At 44.9% G+C, this 18,369-nt stretch overlaps 1 protein-coding gene across 1 annotated transcript in view; it reads right to left on the reverse strand.

The window, feature by feature from the left end:
• Pamr1 (peptidase domain containing associated with muscle regeneration 1) overlaps nucleotides 1–18,369 on the reverse strand; it is a 92,138-nt gene that overhangs the window by 31,487 nt on the left and 42,282 nt on the right. Inside the window, exons 4-5 of the mRNA XM_013352566.2 lie at nucleotides 5,283–5,397; nucleotides 3,272–3,489 (exon numbers count right to left, since the gene is read on the reverse strand). Coding sequence (XP_013208020.2) covers nucleotides 3,272–3,489; nucleotides 5,283–5,397 — 333 coding nt within the window. The remainder of the gene's footprint in view (nucleotides 1–3,271; nucleotides 3,490–5,282; nucleotides 5,398–18,369) is intronic.

Below are 18,369 nucleotides of genomic sequence, written 5' to 3' on the forward strand. Positions count from 1 at the left end.
GTTTATGTTGTGGAAATTTGTTTAATGATGCAAACATGGGTTGTATTCTTTCATGTTGCATTTGTTTAACTCTGTGAAGCTGTGTTACTTTGCCTGTCTAAAACACCTGATTGATCTAACAAAGAGCTGAACAGCCAATAAGGCAGGAGAAAGGATAGGCAGGCAAATAGATTAAATAGAAGGAGAAAAAGAGAAAAGTGAGGTTGAGGAGCAAGAGAACAAGGAGAGGAGGATGACAGGGGTCTAGCCACCCAGCCATAAACCAGCTATGAAGTAATAGTGAAAGTAAGAAATACAGAGGTAAGAAAGGGGAAAAGACCAATGGCAAAAGGTAGATGGGATAATTTAAGTTAAGGAACACTGGCTAGAAATAAGCCAAGATAAGGCTGGGCATTTATAAGTAAGAATAAGTCTTCATATTTATTTATTTGGGAGCTGGGTGGTGGCCCCTGAAGAGCCAAAGAGTAAAAACAACCAACACCACCCATACAGAGAACGCAAACCACAGAGCATACACAGTGAAACAGCTCTGTGCATACATTCTCTCTCCCACGGGGACTGGGCAGTTTCCTCCTCCAGGTTTTACAACCAGAGAACAAATAAATGCTGGATAAAGGAGACTCTTCCCCGGTGCAGCTGTCTGCAACTGCAGAGGTAACTCCAGTGATGCAGCCTTTGGGGGCCATCACCAAGCTGGGCTATGCTTTCTGAGTGAGCGGCTTCCTGAGTGGCATAGTTCCTGTAAGGACCCCTCGCCATCTTCCTGCAAGAAACCCTAAAAAGCTCACTGTTTCACTAAACCAGAACTGAATGGTTTTGTGGTCTTGGGGTTTTTTGGAAGCTTTTTTTGTTTTGTTTTATTTTTTGTTATTTTTTTCGAAGACAGAATCTCTGTGTATCTCTGGCTGTCTTGGAACTCACTCTGTAGACCAAGCTGACCTCAGACTCACAGAGATCCGCCTGCCCTTGAATGGATTTTTTTTAGGCTCCCCCAGAAGTGTTACTCAAGGTGAGGGATCAGATCTCGTTACTGCAGAACTTCTTAGCTCAGTGGTCTAATGTGCTTGTGAAGTTTCAAGAATACATATAATATTGTCTTTTCAAATCTTACCGAAGCTCAGAACCTGTGGCTTACTGAGCATCTAAGGGTCTTTCTTTTCCTGCAAAGGTCAATGGGAAACATTGATGTATGTGTTAGCCTTCATTTCTGTCTTCATGTATGCTCATGTAGGAGAACTGTATCCCTTGGCTCAGTTCAAGGAAACAGTAGTAAGGGCCCTGGAGAGCTACAGAGACACAGAGGACTTCCTGTTTACTAGATCAAGGCCATGTGAAGGAGAGGGTACAATGACTAGAGTCTGAAACACAATGCAGTTGGTTTATAGTGGAGAAAAGAAGTGCTACAGGGTAGCCACCAAAAGAGCAAAGCCATAGTTCAATGGCAAAAGAGAAAGGGAGGTGAGAAGTGGGAATGTGGCCCAGGGCCTGCGGGACAGATTTCAAAACACAGGTTTGGGACAGGTGATCTTAGCCAGAGGGAGTAACTCAAGAGTAAGTCAACAGTTGGGGGTGCTTGAGGGACAAGAGGTGGTACTGCCTGCTGTCCGCCAGTGCTCCTCAGAGGGGGAAGATGCTTCTTCACTCACAGGGCCACAAGATAACGAGCTACTGCTGACACCCTGGCTACCTAGACAGCGCAGCTCTGGCTGCGTGTTCCAAACATCCACCGATGCCTCTCATGGCATCTCCTCAGTCTGTTGTGCAGGGTGCCATTATAGAATAAGGGGACAGCCAGAGACAGACCACACGCCACTCCAGCAGCCAAGCAGCTCTCCCTGCATTGCACCATGGGACACAGCAGGAGAAAGAACCAGACACTTGTCCAATAAGGAACAACTGTGCAGAGCTACTGCGAGCACCATCTTCAAGGCGGGGAACACTGGGCAGTCGGGATGCTGGTCTTAGCCAGAGGGTACAGCTGAAGGGACCCTGATTCTGTGACCTCTTATCTCCTCCTTCCCAGAGACTCTTACATGAGACCTTCCTCTCAACAGTCCTCTGAGAGCCAGATGGCCACTGAACATTGACTCTTTTCCTCATTGCTCTTACTCAGTAGCTTTAAATTTTGGCCTTAAAGCAGAGTCTTCTTCTGTAAACCATGGGAAATCCAGACTCACAATAAGGAGAGCTGAAGTGATTCCTTAGATTCAGTATTTTGTCCAGATGGTCAATTCTTCCTCTAGATATAGCCAGATATGACCAGGAAGGGCAGGATTGAAGTTGAACTTGGAAGTAGTCAAATAAATGGCATTTAAGTTTGAGATTTTAAAAAATATATTTCTGGGCCTGGAGACATGACTTGGAGGTTAAGAGTGTTGACTGCTCTTCCAGAGGACCCAGGTTCAAGTTCCAGCACCCACATGACAGTTCACAACTGTCTGTGACTCCAGTTCCAGGTGATCGGATGCCTTCTTCTGGTCCCTGTGGGCACCAGGCATGCACATCGTACACAGAATTACATGCAGACCAAGCACCCATACACATAAAATAAGTATTTTTAATTCTAATTTTTTAATGAATATTGTGCAGTTTGATAATTTTTCCAACCCCTCTCAGCCTTTCCTGCTCCCTCCTAAATCCCTTCTTGCTTTCCTATCTTTCTTGGCTTTGTATGTTTATTTTTGTGACCCACAGAGTTTAATTGGGGTTGCTGGTTTGAACACATGCGGGAGCTATTCCTGGAGCATGGGCTCCACCTAAGACATGCCATGCCCATTTCCAGGCTCCTGGCTTAGGCGGTTCTGAGTGCTTGGACTGTGCAAACTTCCTCTTCTTTAAGGACCTTCCCACCTTTTCCTCCTTTTATTATTTCTTAGAAAACTGAGGCCCAGAAAAGCAGAAGAAATTTTCCAAAGTCACACAGCTTGGTCACAAAACCAGTACTCTTCACCATGAGTGGCCTCTTCACATGGTTGCTAGAGTCAAAAGCTTTGATACAAATCCCAGGCTCCACCCTCATAGCTACATAACACAGCCCCCGTGGGCTCTAACCACCTCTTCTGGATGCAGGAGGCATAAGTCCTTGTTCTAATTTTGGGTGAGCTTTGCTGAAGGGGGAAAAAAGGCTCTCATCCTTCCTCTTTTTTCTCATTATGTAGACTGCTTCTGAGAGCTGGGCATCCTAACTTTGGAGAAAGATGAGCAAGGAGACATAGAAAGGTGCTGTTAGAGAGCAAGGCATCCCCGCTACTGTTATCACTGGGCTTTTTACCTGTGATCTCCTCAAAGACGGCATGGAATCCATCGAAGTTCTTGGAGCCATCGGAGCGGAAAAGGACGTGGAGGGAAGAGCCTGTGCTCCTAATGGGAGCTGGCCGCTCATTGCCACAGAAACGCTTGATGATGGGGCTGTCGCTGTTGTCCCCATCACGAACCTCAACATAGTCATACTGGCACATGTAGTCAAACTCCAGGCTCATCATGCCAAACCTGCATGGGGAGAAAGTGACAGAAGGAGCAGGTGGGCCCAGGTCTGTCCTGAGATCCTGGGGTGGGGGGTGAACTCAAGGTCAGATGATGACGTCATGGAGACAAACTCTAGTATAGAAAACAGATAATGAAGAATGAGACCTGGGACAGGTGCAGAATAAATCAATAAGAATAGAAATAAACTCAGATGCAGAAAAAAAAAAAGGCTACTCTCTGAAAGCCTAAATCCAAGCAAGAGTTAAGCAATGCAATGGAGTCAGACTTGTGAAGGTCTTGGGTAAGAGTGACCGAGGGAGGAGAACCTGTAAATGCAAAAGCCCTAGAAGCCGTAATGAGCGTGGCATGTATGAGGACCTGAAAGAAAATCAAGGCTGCTCCAAAGCTGTGAGTGAAAGAGGGACAGAGCAAGGCTGTGAGTGGAGGGGGAACTGTGAGCTGAGGCCGAGAGGGAGAGCCAGAGTTTCTTCACCCCGCATTCCCAGGGGTTCAGATGTCATTATACATTCAGTAGGCAGTGGGTGGCAGGTTTCAACAATGGGATGATGGTTGGATCACTCTGAGAGGAGGAAATGGTGGCACTGCTCACAGTGGAAGCAGGGAGACAAGGCAGGATCCAGGACCTGTCTCGGGGAAATTGGTGACCCTGCAGCAAAACTGTGACAGTAGGTGAAAGGGGATGCGGATGGCTTGGGGGTCATTTTCCAGGCAGGGAAAGAGATTTGCACAGCAGCATGGATGTGGTAGGTGCTGTAAATGGAGCACTGGGACTGACCACTGAGCTTTGGAGAAATATTCTACATATGCCTCCCAGCTTCCCCACCATTCCAGCTGTCCCTGGCCAGGAGGCCCATAGTTAAGTAACTAGAATGAATCCCATGTTTCTGCGTTTCTCCAGGACTCTCAAATAGCTGACATGTTTCTTCCATTTTATTTTAAGAGAGGTTTATTTTTGTGCCCTGAGTCCTAGAGACACTCTCAGAGGTTCTGAAATAACCATTTGTCTTGGTGCCTGAACTACTAAAATATTAACGTGTTATATTTAACACCTGATTTCTCATCCCCACAGGCCCAGCCCAGAGTTCATTAAGCAGGAGACTAAGGCCCCTCACTGGCTCCTTAGATCAGCTTTTGTCTAGAAAAACCAACCATCGAGTTTTGTTCTCAAGTCTAGGTTCTTGCATTGTGGGAACACCACATATCAAGTCCGCTTTCACTAAGGAGGATTTAGGAAGAGGTCTAGATTGCTTCTCCTGGTCAGTTTTGATGCCATGTTGCTCCTTTTAAAGGGCAGAAAGTTTTTTTGTTTTTTTTTTTTTGTTTTTTGAGACAGGGTTTCTCTGTGGTTTTGGAGTCTGTCCTGGAACTAGCTCTTGTAGACCAGGCTGGTCTCGAACTCACAGAGATCCGCCTGCCTCTGCCTCCCAAGTGCTGGGATTAAAGGCGTGCGCCACCACCACCCGGCTGGCAGAAAGTTATTTAAGAAGCATGTGGCAACATTGGCATGAATTGGTTCACTAAGAAAATACTTACTGAAGGCTCATAACTCAGAGAACCAGGGGTTTTAATCACCCATGCCTCATCACTAGTTAAAGAAGAACAATATTTCCAGAAATTATATGAGTGATGAGATCATTCCATCCCCTGATAGAAGAAGGAGAAGTGCTTCCAGGAGGCAAAACTACTGGGGGAAGAATGGTGCCAATGTCTCATCCCTGGTCACCAAGACACAGGACCCTCCATCCCAGCCCAGTTTCCTCATAGGCTCTTACTCGTTTCTGGATCCGGCACCTTACCTCAGCTGGATGATAAACCCAGGTCGGGCATGAATGGTCCATTCACAGTGAGCATTTAAGGGGTAGCTCTCCAACAGAATCTGACCCTTCGAAGCTCGAAGAACCTGGCCACATCCTGAAAAGAGAAAAAAAAAAACATCTAGACACGGACAACAAGGTCAACAGAAGAGATACGAGAGAAATTCTGACAGGAACCTAGTGCTTTAGTTACATCCTCAAGAACAAAATAAGAGCAGGAAAGGAAGAAGAGTGCTAATATTTCTTAATCTTAGGAATTTGCATAATTTAATTCTTTTATTCCAGTCAGTCATGTGGGACAGAGCGGTACCATCCCAGTTTTCCTGTACTGTCACTGAGAGACCAAGGCTGTGCCTGATGTAAGTCATGACACCTTCATTCATCCTCCTGCTACCTGCAGAAGGCTTGGACTCTCCCACAACGCTCCTTCCTCCTTCCCACCCCGTTAGACAATGTATGTGTTAAGCTGTTCCGTGACCAGTTGTGGGATTTGTTCCATGACATACTACATAATAAAGACTTCCTCAATGTACAAAACTAGAAAAGATGAATGATCTTCCCTGGGTGAGCTAGATTAATGGTTTTCATTTTTTATCTTACCCCCAAGTCCTCTTGTTCAAGCTCTCATTAGGTTTGTCAACCAAAAATGCAAACTATGGATAAAAGACAAGCAGAAGCAAGAGCCCGAAGCATTCCAATCCCTGCTTCCCTGATCCCATAAACTGTTTCCAAAGACAACCCTAAGACATGGAAGTCCCTAAAGGGAAGTTCTTCAGATTGTGCATTTACTCACAGTAAGGTACACCCTATTTTTGTTAAAGGGTTTGTGGTAAACATTTTTAGGTGATTTTATAGAAAAACAATTCATTTGAGTAATGTAAATAAATGGTTTTCTTTACCTGATCTTGGCAAATTATGACCCAAAGAGCTGAACGAAGCCTGTTACTATTGCTATAAATGAAGTTTCACTGGTCTGGGTGTGGTTATGCATCCAACACCCAGGAAGGCTGAGGCAGGAGGATTGTAAGCTTAAGGATAGCCCAGGTTACAGAGCAAGACATTAAACCACAACAACAATCAAGTTTTCTTGCCCACAACTGTGCCCACCCACTAGGACACTATTGGCTTTTCAGCACAGCAGCAGCAGAGTTGAGAAGTCACAGAGACAGTCGGGTCTCAGCAAATGCAAATATCTACTATCTAGAGCATCATAGGGGAAACTGATCTACTCTGTTTCTACGTGGAAGTCAAGATATCACAAACTCTAGAGACGTGGTAGTTCCATCCCAGAGCCAGCCCTCGGGAAACTAATCCCAAAGCTAAAATAAAATAGTAAAATCAGTAGGTGCTCACCCAAGGCAATATGACAGTAGAGATGTGAATGTGGTCTTAGGGAAAGAGCCTAAACCCTATTTTTGACAAGGGTGAGACCCAAGGCTTTTGTGACTAAGATGCCTAATTTGTCTCTTCACTGAGATGGGTGACTGCTGCTCTGCTCTACCATGAGAAGGGTCACTCACTGCCTCCTCTGTGGACCCCTGTGATGGCCCAGCCTCCTCCAAGCTGTCTTGCATACATCGTTAGCACTCAGCATTATATTCTCCACACAGATCCCGGACCTGTTCTTATTTATCTTAAATGAATAAATATAAATAAATCAGATAGTATCACTCTCAATTTAAGTTCACCAAAAGTCACCCCCTGTGTGATCCCCTTCCCATGTGTTGTATAGCTATTTCTTCTGTATTGAAACATTCCTTCCAGAGGAAGAGCAAGTTGGTAAGACTAATGAAGTAAAGAAGGCTTGTAATGCAAGAAGTTAATGAAGCCTACAATGCTGAGGTTGCTCCAGAAACTTACAGGGCTCACGAGGACCCTGCCCAGTACGTTGAAAGTAGCAACAATTACTGGGGAGAGGAGACTCTCTGGTGGGTGAAGCAGCCTGTCATTTGTGCAGTGCGTGGTTGTCTATTCTAGGAAATGTATTTGTTTGCTTGATGATTGCAACTGTCTTTGAGCCATCCACGTTCCTATAAATAACTCCGCACATGTACTCTTCGTGTAAGTAACCCAGGTAAACTCAGCAATTCACCAAGCTAGACATCAGTGTCCTGTCTAGAGGGCACAGCCATTCGTTCACCTCTCCCCAGAGAAAGCCACACAACACAGTGACATTCACAGCCTTGCCTTGTAGACCATGTCACATTGACTCTCAATCCCCTTCTGCCTCTGCACTCTGCTCCAACCAAACCGGCCTTCATAACACCAGGCCTTGAACTTGCTCCTCCTTCATCCTAGGAAGCTCATGGTCTTTTCTCCTCTGGTGACTAACCTCAGCTGCCCCTTACTCAAAGACCCTTCCTCGAGCATCCTTGGAACTGCCTGCCCCCATTCTAGTTGAACTTTATCTTATTTTGTTTTCTTTATAACACACACACATACACAGCTCAAATCATTTGACTTTTCTTCCTCCATACTTCGATAGAGCTGGACCTGAGCTAGCTTGTAGTTAGAACAGTACCTGGAATGTTTCTCAAATGAAGGAAGGAAAAAAGTACTAAGTCAGGCTCAGGCTTGAAGCTGTACCAGGCTTTTTTTTCATGGAACTCTCATAACAAACCCGGGGGAAATAATGTTCACTTTCCCATTGCCTGGATGCCGAATACTGGGAAGAAGAATGTGATGCTCCCAAGCTCAGATGGCCAACAGAAGACCCTGCCCGTCTCTGAGCCTCGTTACGTTAGGACAGAGACTTCAAAGTCTGTCCAATGTGATGCTCCCAAGCTCAGATGGCCAACAGAAGACCCTGCCCGTCTCTGAGCCTCGTTACGTTAGGACAGAGACTTCAAAGTCTGTCCTCTGAGGCTCGGTTTCAGGCTCGTAGCTGTGCAACTTTGGATAAGTTATTTCACCTCTCTAAACCTCAAACCTCAAGCAACCCCGTCAGACGTGAATGAAGCAGCCCCTAGGTCACTGTGGTTTGTGATGCTGCAAACAGATTGGGTATGGAAGTGGTAACAAAAATCAATGATCACCAGCTGTTGCTACTGGGTGGCCAAGTGGAGATTTGCGTGTGTTTAGTTTGAATACTGGGGTCTTGGATAATACACTGTACTGCCTTAAGGACTTTCTGATCTAACCCTCTCACTGTGCACTAGGAAGCCGCAAGAATTTTTCTCCTCTTTCAGCACACTACCCGCGAAGCGCACCCCCCCCCCACCGGAAGCACACATACTTTCTTCCTGCACACCTCACTCTTCTCGCCCACATCTGCCCATCTGCCGCAAGGCTAAGGAAGTGCTACGTGCTGCACTGGGTGTGAGAGACAGAAAAAGCATCCTCCCCACACAGCCTCAGCCCTCCAGAGCCTGGCAGCTTCCCAGCCTGCAAGGTGTTAGATCCCCACACCCCCTACAAATCTCCTGCTGGGAGCCCGAAGTTAGAAGCAGCTTGAAGGCTGCCAGCCTACTTCCGGTTTCTTCCCTTCTCTCCCTGTGGAAACTGGAATCAGACAGTCTGTGTCTGTGGTGAAGCTAGGACAGCTCCAGGCTTTCGAGCAGTCTCTGGAGGGCTTAGAGCCCCCAGCCCCACGCAGGGGAGGCTGGATGGTTTATTCCTGCCTCAGAACTGTCCCCAGAGGAAGTCAGGCTTCCAAAGCAGATGCTGGGCCCTTCACCATGTTGTTCCCTCTCCCTCTGAAGGGAAGGGAATATTTGGCTCCAGGAGGAGGAACAACTTCCAGCCAACCAAAGACAAAGAGGCTACTTTCTGGAAGTGTGCTTGGAGAGTGGACAATGCACAGAAGGGAAGAGAAGGAACCCCGCTCCCTCCCGCATTAGGGGCTTCCTCAGCTCCCTTCCCACTTCTGCCTCTCCTCTGGAATTGGCTGATCTGGGTGCAGAGACAAGCTAATACACCTCTCTGTCCAGAACAGAACAGTGAACATAGCCAGAGTCCCTGCCAAGGAAATGCCCCTGGCCAACCAGGCAGGTGGTCCTGCGGTAAAGGACCAGAGCAGGCTCAGGGCCCAGAAGACATGCTCAGGTCCCCTAATTATGTCTTACTGTGCACAAGCATGCGTGTGTGTGTGTGTGTGTGTGTGTGTGTGTGTGTGTATCCACACCATCTCCAAGACTTCCAAACCCTGGACTCACCTCTGTTCTTGCCCACTGCTACAGCTCAACATGGATGGGATAGGTTGACACACCTGCTTCTAGTTCACACAAATGAAAAGAAGTCTTCCTTAATTTCCAAACTAGTAAGAGAGCTGGAAGGGTTCCCATAGCGCACCTCAGCATTTACCAAAGCTCACTATCTCTAGCACTGGGTGTGGGCAGTGAGTGGCAAGAGAGACACAGCACACCTCTGAGAAGTGATTTCATTTTGTTTTTAGTTAATCTTCCATCTAAGGGGGGAAAATGACTTGGAGAAACTGCCCAGACAGTGAGACACTGGTGTGTCTTTTCTCTTTCAAAGATAACTCAAGAAGTGGGCCTCAGTCTATGAAAACAGCTTGGGTTTGAACCCTAGGCGAGTTCAGTATTGTCTGAGCTAGTGTGTCTCATTTGCAGGTAAGACAATAGTAAACCTATCATAGTGGCTTTTCTTATTTTCTTGTTTGAGTAAATCTGATCATTCCTTCCTTCTTTCCTTCCTTTTTTCCTTCCTTCCTTCCTTCTTTCCTTCCTTCCTTTCTTTTTCTTTTTTGAGATAGGATCTTGTGTAATCCATGCTGGTGTTGAATTTGCTAGCTGAGGTTGAGGCTGACCTTGAACTTCTGATTCTTCTCTCTCCACCTGTCACAGGAGAGTGTTCTCCAGGTACATCTCAATGCCTAGTTTATGTGCTGCTTGGTATCAAACCTAGGTCCCATTGGGCCGGTGCTCCACCAATTGAGCTCCAACTCCAGCCTGGTTTTCAACACAGTAACTGGTTCCTAAAACTGCTCTGTAAATGGCACTGGCCAGGGTCAGAAAAGAAGCCTGAACCTTGTGTGTGACTCCAGGCTTGCTACCATCACCTTTTAGGTCCTCAGACAGACTCCCGGATCCACGACTTCTGCTGCCCCTGTTCTACAGGGAAAGTTCAGGGAGGAGATGGAGGACAGGCTTTGGTACCAAGTTTCTGAATTCATATCTTGGCCCAGACACTTACAGCTATGTGATAACAACCCCTCTACTCCATCCCGTCCCTGATTTGGAAGCATTCGCGATTTTATCTATAAAATAGCTCTGATAAGGGTTGCATTGAAGGCTAAATGAGTCTGTGCATGAAGGTGTCTAGAACAAAGCCTCGTTCATAGAAAGTGCTGGGCAAAGGCTTTACTGTGATGGGGACTCTTGTCTTCATCAGAATCACTAGGGGTCCCTGAGTGTATTTCCAAGCTGTGATTTGACCTAAAACCCCACTCAGCCTGGCCTTTGTAAAGACTGCTGATTGAATTATATTTTTTGTACTTAATAGTACAATTGGGCGAGAGCAGGGAAGATGTCATTTTCACCTCTTTATAAGTATCAAGCTGGTGCCCAGTGAATTGTTAATCAAATGGGTGACCATACCAAATAATTCAACATCTCCCTTCCTAATCAAAGCATTTCAGAGTCCCTTCTTCCTAGACCACATGTGTCATGCCTTCCATTAAAATGACTGTTTAACATCAAAAATACTTCCCACTCTGAGGCAGGAGACATTTCCTCCCCAAGCTGCCTGAACCCTTTCACATTAAGTCACCTTTTCAATCCAACCAAAGAGATAGGAACTGGAGGAAGGTAGAAAAGGAAACTGGACTGATTGGATCCAGCCCCCATCACTCTCCTCTGTACCCTACCCAATTCCTCCCCCAACCCACTTCTTTTTGCATGTGTTAAAATATCACAATGAAGTCCAGGGTTTTATACAACTAATAGACACTAATAAAAAACAACATTGAGGACTCTGTGTGTCTTGCCTTGGCATCAGTTTGTCTGACTTTTGTTGGTCTGTCTTTAATTCTCTATCTTCCTCCTCCTTGGTTCCCTTCAACTAATATTTTTGTTGATCTTCATTCAAATAATGTATTTATAATTCTTGGATGTTCACTTTGTTCTTTTATTTTTCTAGCTCTCACCTGACATTTCTCATGTTAGTCCCTAAGAGACCTAGTTGCCTATAGATCATTTAATATAATTTATTTAAAAGTTATTCAAGGTTCTGGTCTGAAAGTTCTACTATTTGATCATCTAGAAACTATTTATTTTTTGGGCTAATTGTTCTCTTTACTGCAGTTCTTTCTTTTTTTCTTTCTAAAAGAAAGCAGCTCATCGCTTCTTCTGACTAGAAATGTACTCTCCTCTCTTGGGCCAGTGAGATAAAAACTGGTCAGTTTGGTTCAGTCAGATCAGGGGTAGTAACTGGCACATTCTAGCTAGAACTGGGACATTCTAAGGTTCTTAGAACCCTACCACAAATGACTTGAAACCCAAGCACCAAGAGCCCTCTACAATCTCTCTTCGACTTTTTGAGTCCTCCTCCTTCTGACTTCCGCTACTTTCCAGTCTACAAGACTAAGACACTGCACTGGGCTGAGCTCCCAAGTCCAGTTGAAGAGTGAGAGGAGTGTGAATATGAGCAAAGAGGTCAAGACCATGATGGGGACACCCACTGAAACAGTCTACCTGACTAATGGGAGCTCACCAACTCCAGCCAGACAGGGAAGGAACCAGCAGAGGTCCAAACTAGTCCCTCTGAATGTGGGTGACAGTTGTATGGCTGGGGCAGACTGAGGGGCCACTGGCAGTGGCAACAGGATTTATCCCTACTGCATGTACTGGATTTTTGGGAACCTATTCTCTTTGGATGGATACCTTGCTCAGCCTGGATATAGTAGGGAGGGCTTTGGACCTTCCACAAAGCAATGTATGTGCCTTATCCTCTCTGAGGAGTGGATGGGGGATAGGGGTGGGGTATGTGGAGGGAATGGGAAGAGAAGAGGGAGTGGGAACTAAGATTGGTATGTAAAATTTAAAAAAAAAAAGATAGCTTGTTTTCTTTTTTTTTAAAAAAAAGGGGGGATAAAATGTAAAAAAAAAAAATACTAAAACACTGTAGTTTTCTGAGGCTGTGAGGCCCGAGACCACAGGTTTATGAATCTGTAATGACACCCCCTGTAATGATACCCCTGTAGAGATCTGCTGTCTAAACCTTACCCTGATCAATTAACAAAACTCCATTTCAGAAAATACTAGGTGGAGATTGTCTTCATTTTAGGTTTCTGCACAACAAGCTGGTTCATAGGATCTCCAAAAGCCTCGCTTCTGCTTTTCCTCTGACAGACACAGTCTTCATGGGTACCCCAACTTCTACCTGCTTCAGTAGCCAGCCCCAGGAACCGAGCATCCTTGAACCTTGTTCATCTGGGAGAGAAACTGAAGCCCTGCTTCTGGAGACTGAAGTCTTTTAGGTTCTATATTCACAGATATTTAGTGGTCTTAAAGAAAATTCTGATTGCATTCTTGCTAACCTAGTTATTCGTTACTGTTGGAGAAGGGGTCTTTGGTGCCTTCTCCTTCTCCTTAGACACTGAGCTTCAGATAACCAGTCATGGGCAGCTGTCTGCAGCCATCCAAACATTAACTACCTGGTGTCAAGAAACTTCTCAGACAGGAAACATAAAGTGCTATTCACCACAGAACACTTACAATGGCAGGACTACATCCTCCTTTTTTTTTTCCTCTCAGAATTTTTTTGCAATATACTTCTTTTATATTCATTTCTGCCCAAACACACATACATACACACAGACATACATGTATGTGCTCACAAACAAACAAGAAAAAATAAATAAATAAACCTAAGTTCATGGCTTTGGGTTAATAATAAGAATAGGATTGTTCTGGTATTATTTCTATTACTATGATAAATTACCCTGTTGAAAAGCAACTTACGGGAGAACAGGTTGTATCCATCACATCCAGAAAGTCACAGTGGCAGAAATTTAGAGCAGCTATTCGCTTTCATAGACAAGAGCAGAGAAAAGGGAGCTTGCGTGCATGTTTGCTTACTCCATAGCTCTCTCCTCTCTTATACTGGTCAAGATCCACTGCCTAGGGGATGGTGCCGTCCACAGTGGGCTGGGTTTCCTGCACCACTTGCCCGTTCCCTATCGGCCAACCTTGTCTAGATAATTTCTTGTTAAGACTTGGTCCCTAAGTGATTCTAGGTTGTGTGAAGTTGACAGTAGAAACGCACCAGCACACACATTAATTATTTATTGAGTAGTTACTCTTTCTCAGAATAAGGAACTTGTAGGCAGCACTTGATTTAATTCTCACGAGAATTAATAAATACATACATGTACACATACATACGTACACACATATCTACATACATACAAACAATTGCTAAAGACCAAGGACCACTGCTGTCTCTATTCATGAATAAGAAACTGTGATTAGCAAATTAGTCGTCCAGGTTCTGACTGCTGACCACTACGTGGCACCACGGCACCGCCCTCATAGTAGGCCCCGTTGTTCATTGCTCTTTCCCTGAGAAGTCAGGACTTGCCACAGAAAGCTGTGACAAGATGATCCTGTTTTCACGGAGTGACCTCCATTTTTTCATCTCTGTCCCCAGTCCCCACACCACCCTTCCATCTTCCTCTCAAATTTTCTCTTAGCCATTTCTGGATATAACCTTGCACAAATCATCTTACATTTCCTAGCCCTCAAACATTTGGGGGCATGACTCACATATAGTTCCTCTGCTCCTCTGCCTCTGTCGAAAACATAAGAAGATAAACGAATTAGTGGGCCATAATCTCTCCCCATAAATCCTCTCATCTTGGTTGGTTTCCTAACCTTCTTAGATCCCCAATATCCTTCAGAGGTTGAATTGTTGGGATCACTGTAATATTGGCCTCAAGGGTAACATCCTCGAGGTTCCAGGCCCTCTTGCTGTCCATATGTACGGGCGAACAAGAAGCAGCCTGAGGGTCAAGTTAAATAAATACCATTCTAAGATGAAACTAGATACCTATCTCTCATCCTGTATAAAAGTCAACTCCAAATGGATCTAAGATCTCAATATAAGACCTGAAACTCTGAAACTATTAAGAAAAGCAGGGAAATGATTCAAGATAAGGAACAGTCAAAGACTTCCCGAATAACAGTTAAGTCACTCAGGAAATAATGACAACATTTGACAAAGAGGACTTTGTGATATTAAAAACATTCCTGCTCAGAAAAAGAAATTGTTAATCAACTAGGAAAAAAGTCTACAAAAATGGCAGGAAAATCTTCACTAGCTATATGTCCAAGAGAGGATTAATATCAAGACTATACAAAGAACTAAAAAAACTAAACAATAAGAAATCAAACAACCCAATCAATAAGTGGACCAATGAAATAGACAATTTTCAGAAGATAATCACAAATAGTCAATAAACACATGAAAATGTTCAAGTTTATTGACTACAAGAGAAACATAATTTGAAACTACATTAGGATTCCATAGCACCCCAGTTACAATGACGATCACTAAGAAAATGAATAACAAGTACTGGCAAGAACGTGGACAAAAGAGAAGCCTTATGCACTGCTGGAAGGAAAATGTCCAGTTACTATGACATTTTCTCAAAAAGACCAAAGCTAGAACCCCAGGATGCAGCTATCACTCCGGGCATTCACCCGAAGGGCTCCAAGCCAACACCGCGGAACAGAGACACACGGACATCGACACTTATTGCAGCATTGCTCAGTGTCTAAAATACGGAACCAATGTAGGTATCCAACAGCGTGGCAAAGGATAAAGAAATGTGCCCTGTATACACGTGGAAATTTTCAGCCTTAGAGAAGAACAAAGTTGTCATTTGAAAAAAAAAATGATTCAAATGGAGATGATCATACTAAGCAAATGAATCCAGTCTCACAAAGACAAATATCATGAGCTGGCCTAAAATGTGGTCCCTAACTTTTATATAAATATATGAAAATCATGTATGTGTACATGATATGAAAGTTGAAGAGAACGGGGACTAATAGGAGGTGAGGGATTAGGAAGGGGGTGGGGCTATGAAGAGAACATGTTCAGTGTACAATTCATATTGTGGAAACTGTCCTTAGGTAACATAATACTATGTACAATTAATATATGCAATGAAAATTTAAAGAAAGAACAAAACATCCCATCTCCACACACACACACACAAATAAATAAAAAATCCCAGCCCAGAAGCCAGTCCTGGAGGTCAGCAGGTGGTTCTACCCAAGAAGCTAACTTTCCTGTCTAAGAAGCTTTGAAGACAGCCTTCCTCTTAGCTTTAGATATGAGCCCTTCAACCAGCCAGCACTTAGTGACAACCCTGAGTACGGCTCCCCTTGACAGGAACCCAGAGGCACAGGAAAATGAAGAGAAGTACAAGAGAACTGAAATACTTATGAGGACTGAAAAGGGGAGGGGAGGGAGGGTGCTCAGAAGCCAGTGAGCAGAGATGATGGAAAGGATCTTCGGGGGCCAGATTTGAGGATCAGAAAGAAACGTTAGTTAGGCATCATGAAGTACAGCTGTCACTCCAGCACGCAGAAGGACGATGTGGGAAGACAGAGACTTCCAGGCCATTCTGAGCTACATCCTGAGACCCTGTCCAAAAAGAAAGTGAAGGAGGGAAAGGTTGTGCTAGCGTTATAAGACACAAAACGCTCAAGTTTATAGTACAGAAAAAGAGAAGTCATGTCACACACTGAGAAATGATCAGAGCTGAGTCTAGACAGACAATAGAAACACAGAGTTCTTTCAACTCCATAGACTTGAAATTATTCTAATTTAAAAGTTGAGAGAAAGAACAAAGAAACATCTTTTCTTTAGCAATATAGCACCCTGGCTCTTAGCATGGATAGTTTGAGAACACCAAACAGTCTTTCTTGAGCAGGAAGGTGAAAATGAGTAAACTCTCTGGGCCCTGGACTCAAGCATTCTCCTAGAAGCTAGAATCTGACTGTAGCAATGGATGAAGCAGTCACAGACGGAGTTTTAACAAGGAGGTAGGTTAATATTAGCATCCATATGGACTGTTAACAAATTAAGCTACTATTCCGTCTCTCCAATGCCAAACGCTCTAATGCTTTAATAGAACCCGGAGTCTTTCAGTGTTGACTGGCCTTTCCCCTTTCTTGCTAAGGGGGTACATGGTACTCAGAGAAATTGCCAGAGCCCTCCAAACGGTACCCTGCAGGAAAGAAGCCGGGCTTCAAGACAGATCAAAAGGATTGTTTGGGCGCCATCTACTGGCAAAATTCAGGTACTGTCTTGTAGCTCCTGCACTGTGCCTCAGCCAGGACAGGGCCACTCAAGTCTCCAGTCGCGGCCTCAACACAGATGGCAGCTCAATGCCCAGCTGCAGACAGGCATTCAGCAGACAGACATAGGAATCACTTCTTCCCTTGGATTTGTTTAGAATGTATGCAGTGACAGAATGTAGTGTAGGTGATAAGAATCTACTAACATAAAGGCGGTGTCTTCTTGGGGTTGACCTTTTCCTACAGATGGAATTTACCCTCCTTAGGGGCTCACTGTATTCTGCGATGGCCAGCCCAGACTATAATAAACACTGCATGTGTGCTTGCAGCTGTAATGACATACATTGTGTGTGGAACGAAGCTTTCAAAACAGGCAGAACGCAATCACTCCGTCCCATGTGTCCAAGACAGAATCAGATGCGAGAGGAATCTGGCCCTTCGTCTGCTTGTTTACTTCACAGAATAAACTGTTTTCCTTGTTTGTTTTCCCTCTTTATTGTTGTTTTTACCTCCCTTTGCTGATCTGAAGCTCTACAACAGAAGAAATCATATCTGTTTGCTTGTCGTGCTGTGTCCAGCAGTCGGGGTGCATTCTTTTGAATGAATCTGCAAACTGATGAATAACACCAAAAGCTTCCTAGTGAGATCTCTGCCTACCCTGAGCCAGCTCTGTTGTCCTTCAGAGTGCCTGGATCCTGGAGAGTTACCATCAGCAACCTAACCAATCAGACTCTGCAGCCAGCTCTCACATCTGCAACCCAACCAACCACTCATGCTGAGGCTCAACCCAAGACCCAACTAACAGAGACTGTAGGAAAGGCAGTGCGTGAGCTATCTCTGGGTACCCACTCTGCTGTAACTATGCCTTATCGATCTCCTGAATGCAAATATTCTTTCCCTCTGCTCTACCCCATACATGAGCATGTCTCCTTGGTATCAAGAGTGCGTGCCTACTGATTGATTTGTAACTTAGCTGTGTGGCTTAGTTTTTGCTCGCGGGATGTTAGTGAATCGCTGTGAGCAGGAGCCTTAAGTGTTTCTCTGTGCCCAAACGGAGTTCCGAATGACTTCTGCCTTCTGCTTGAGGCTGCAACCCAGAGCTCTATCCAGGCCCGCACTGAGGATTTCATTGTCACCACAAGAACTTTCACTTAGAAATCCAGTTCTCAGCCTGACACCTCTGCCGTCTATAATACTCCACGGTTTTACTGCCATAGACCTGATTTTCTAGTCCAGCAGTTCTCAACCTGTGGGTGTGACCCCTTTGGGGACCGAATGATTCTTTCACAGGGGTGCCTAAGACCATGGAAAAACACAGATACTTACAATATGATTCGTATAATAGCAAGATTACAGTTATGAAGGAGTTTCAAAGGGGGTCATCACAACAAGAGGAACTGTATTAAAGGCTCATGGCATTAGAAAAGCTGAGAACCACTGTTGTAGCTCATGACTGTCCCCAGTCCCCCTTCTGCCTCCACTGGTCTCTTTCTACTTCATGTTATTTCCAATCCGAGGCCATTTCTGCTCCTGTGCGGCAGGATAGGGTCTCCCAGCCACCCTAACTGACCACGTCACCTTCGCAGCAGCTTCATCTGCCGCTGCATCTCAGGATATTTGCTGCATCACTCGTGGTCCCTTTCCTGCTTCCAATGAGGCAGTTTTAAACATTTGAGACTCTCAAGCCCCAGCGGGACTCCACTCTACTCTCAGCAGAGGGCGCACTCCCTACTTGCCCTGAAACAACAGACCTGTTAGACAGGAATGCTCTGCTAGAAGGTAGGAGACCAGTGCGCTCT

The sequence above is a fragment of the Microtus ochrogaster genome (assembly GCF_000317375.1).
Source record: "Microtus ochrogaster isolate Prairie Vole_2 chromosome 14 unlocalized genomic scaffold, MicOch1.0 chr14_random_1, whole genome shotgun sequence".
Taxonomy (NCBI): Eukaryota; Metazoa; Chordata; class Mammalia; order Rodentia; family Cricetidae; genus Microtus; species Microtus ochrogaster.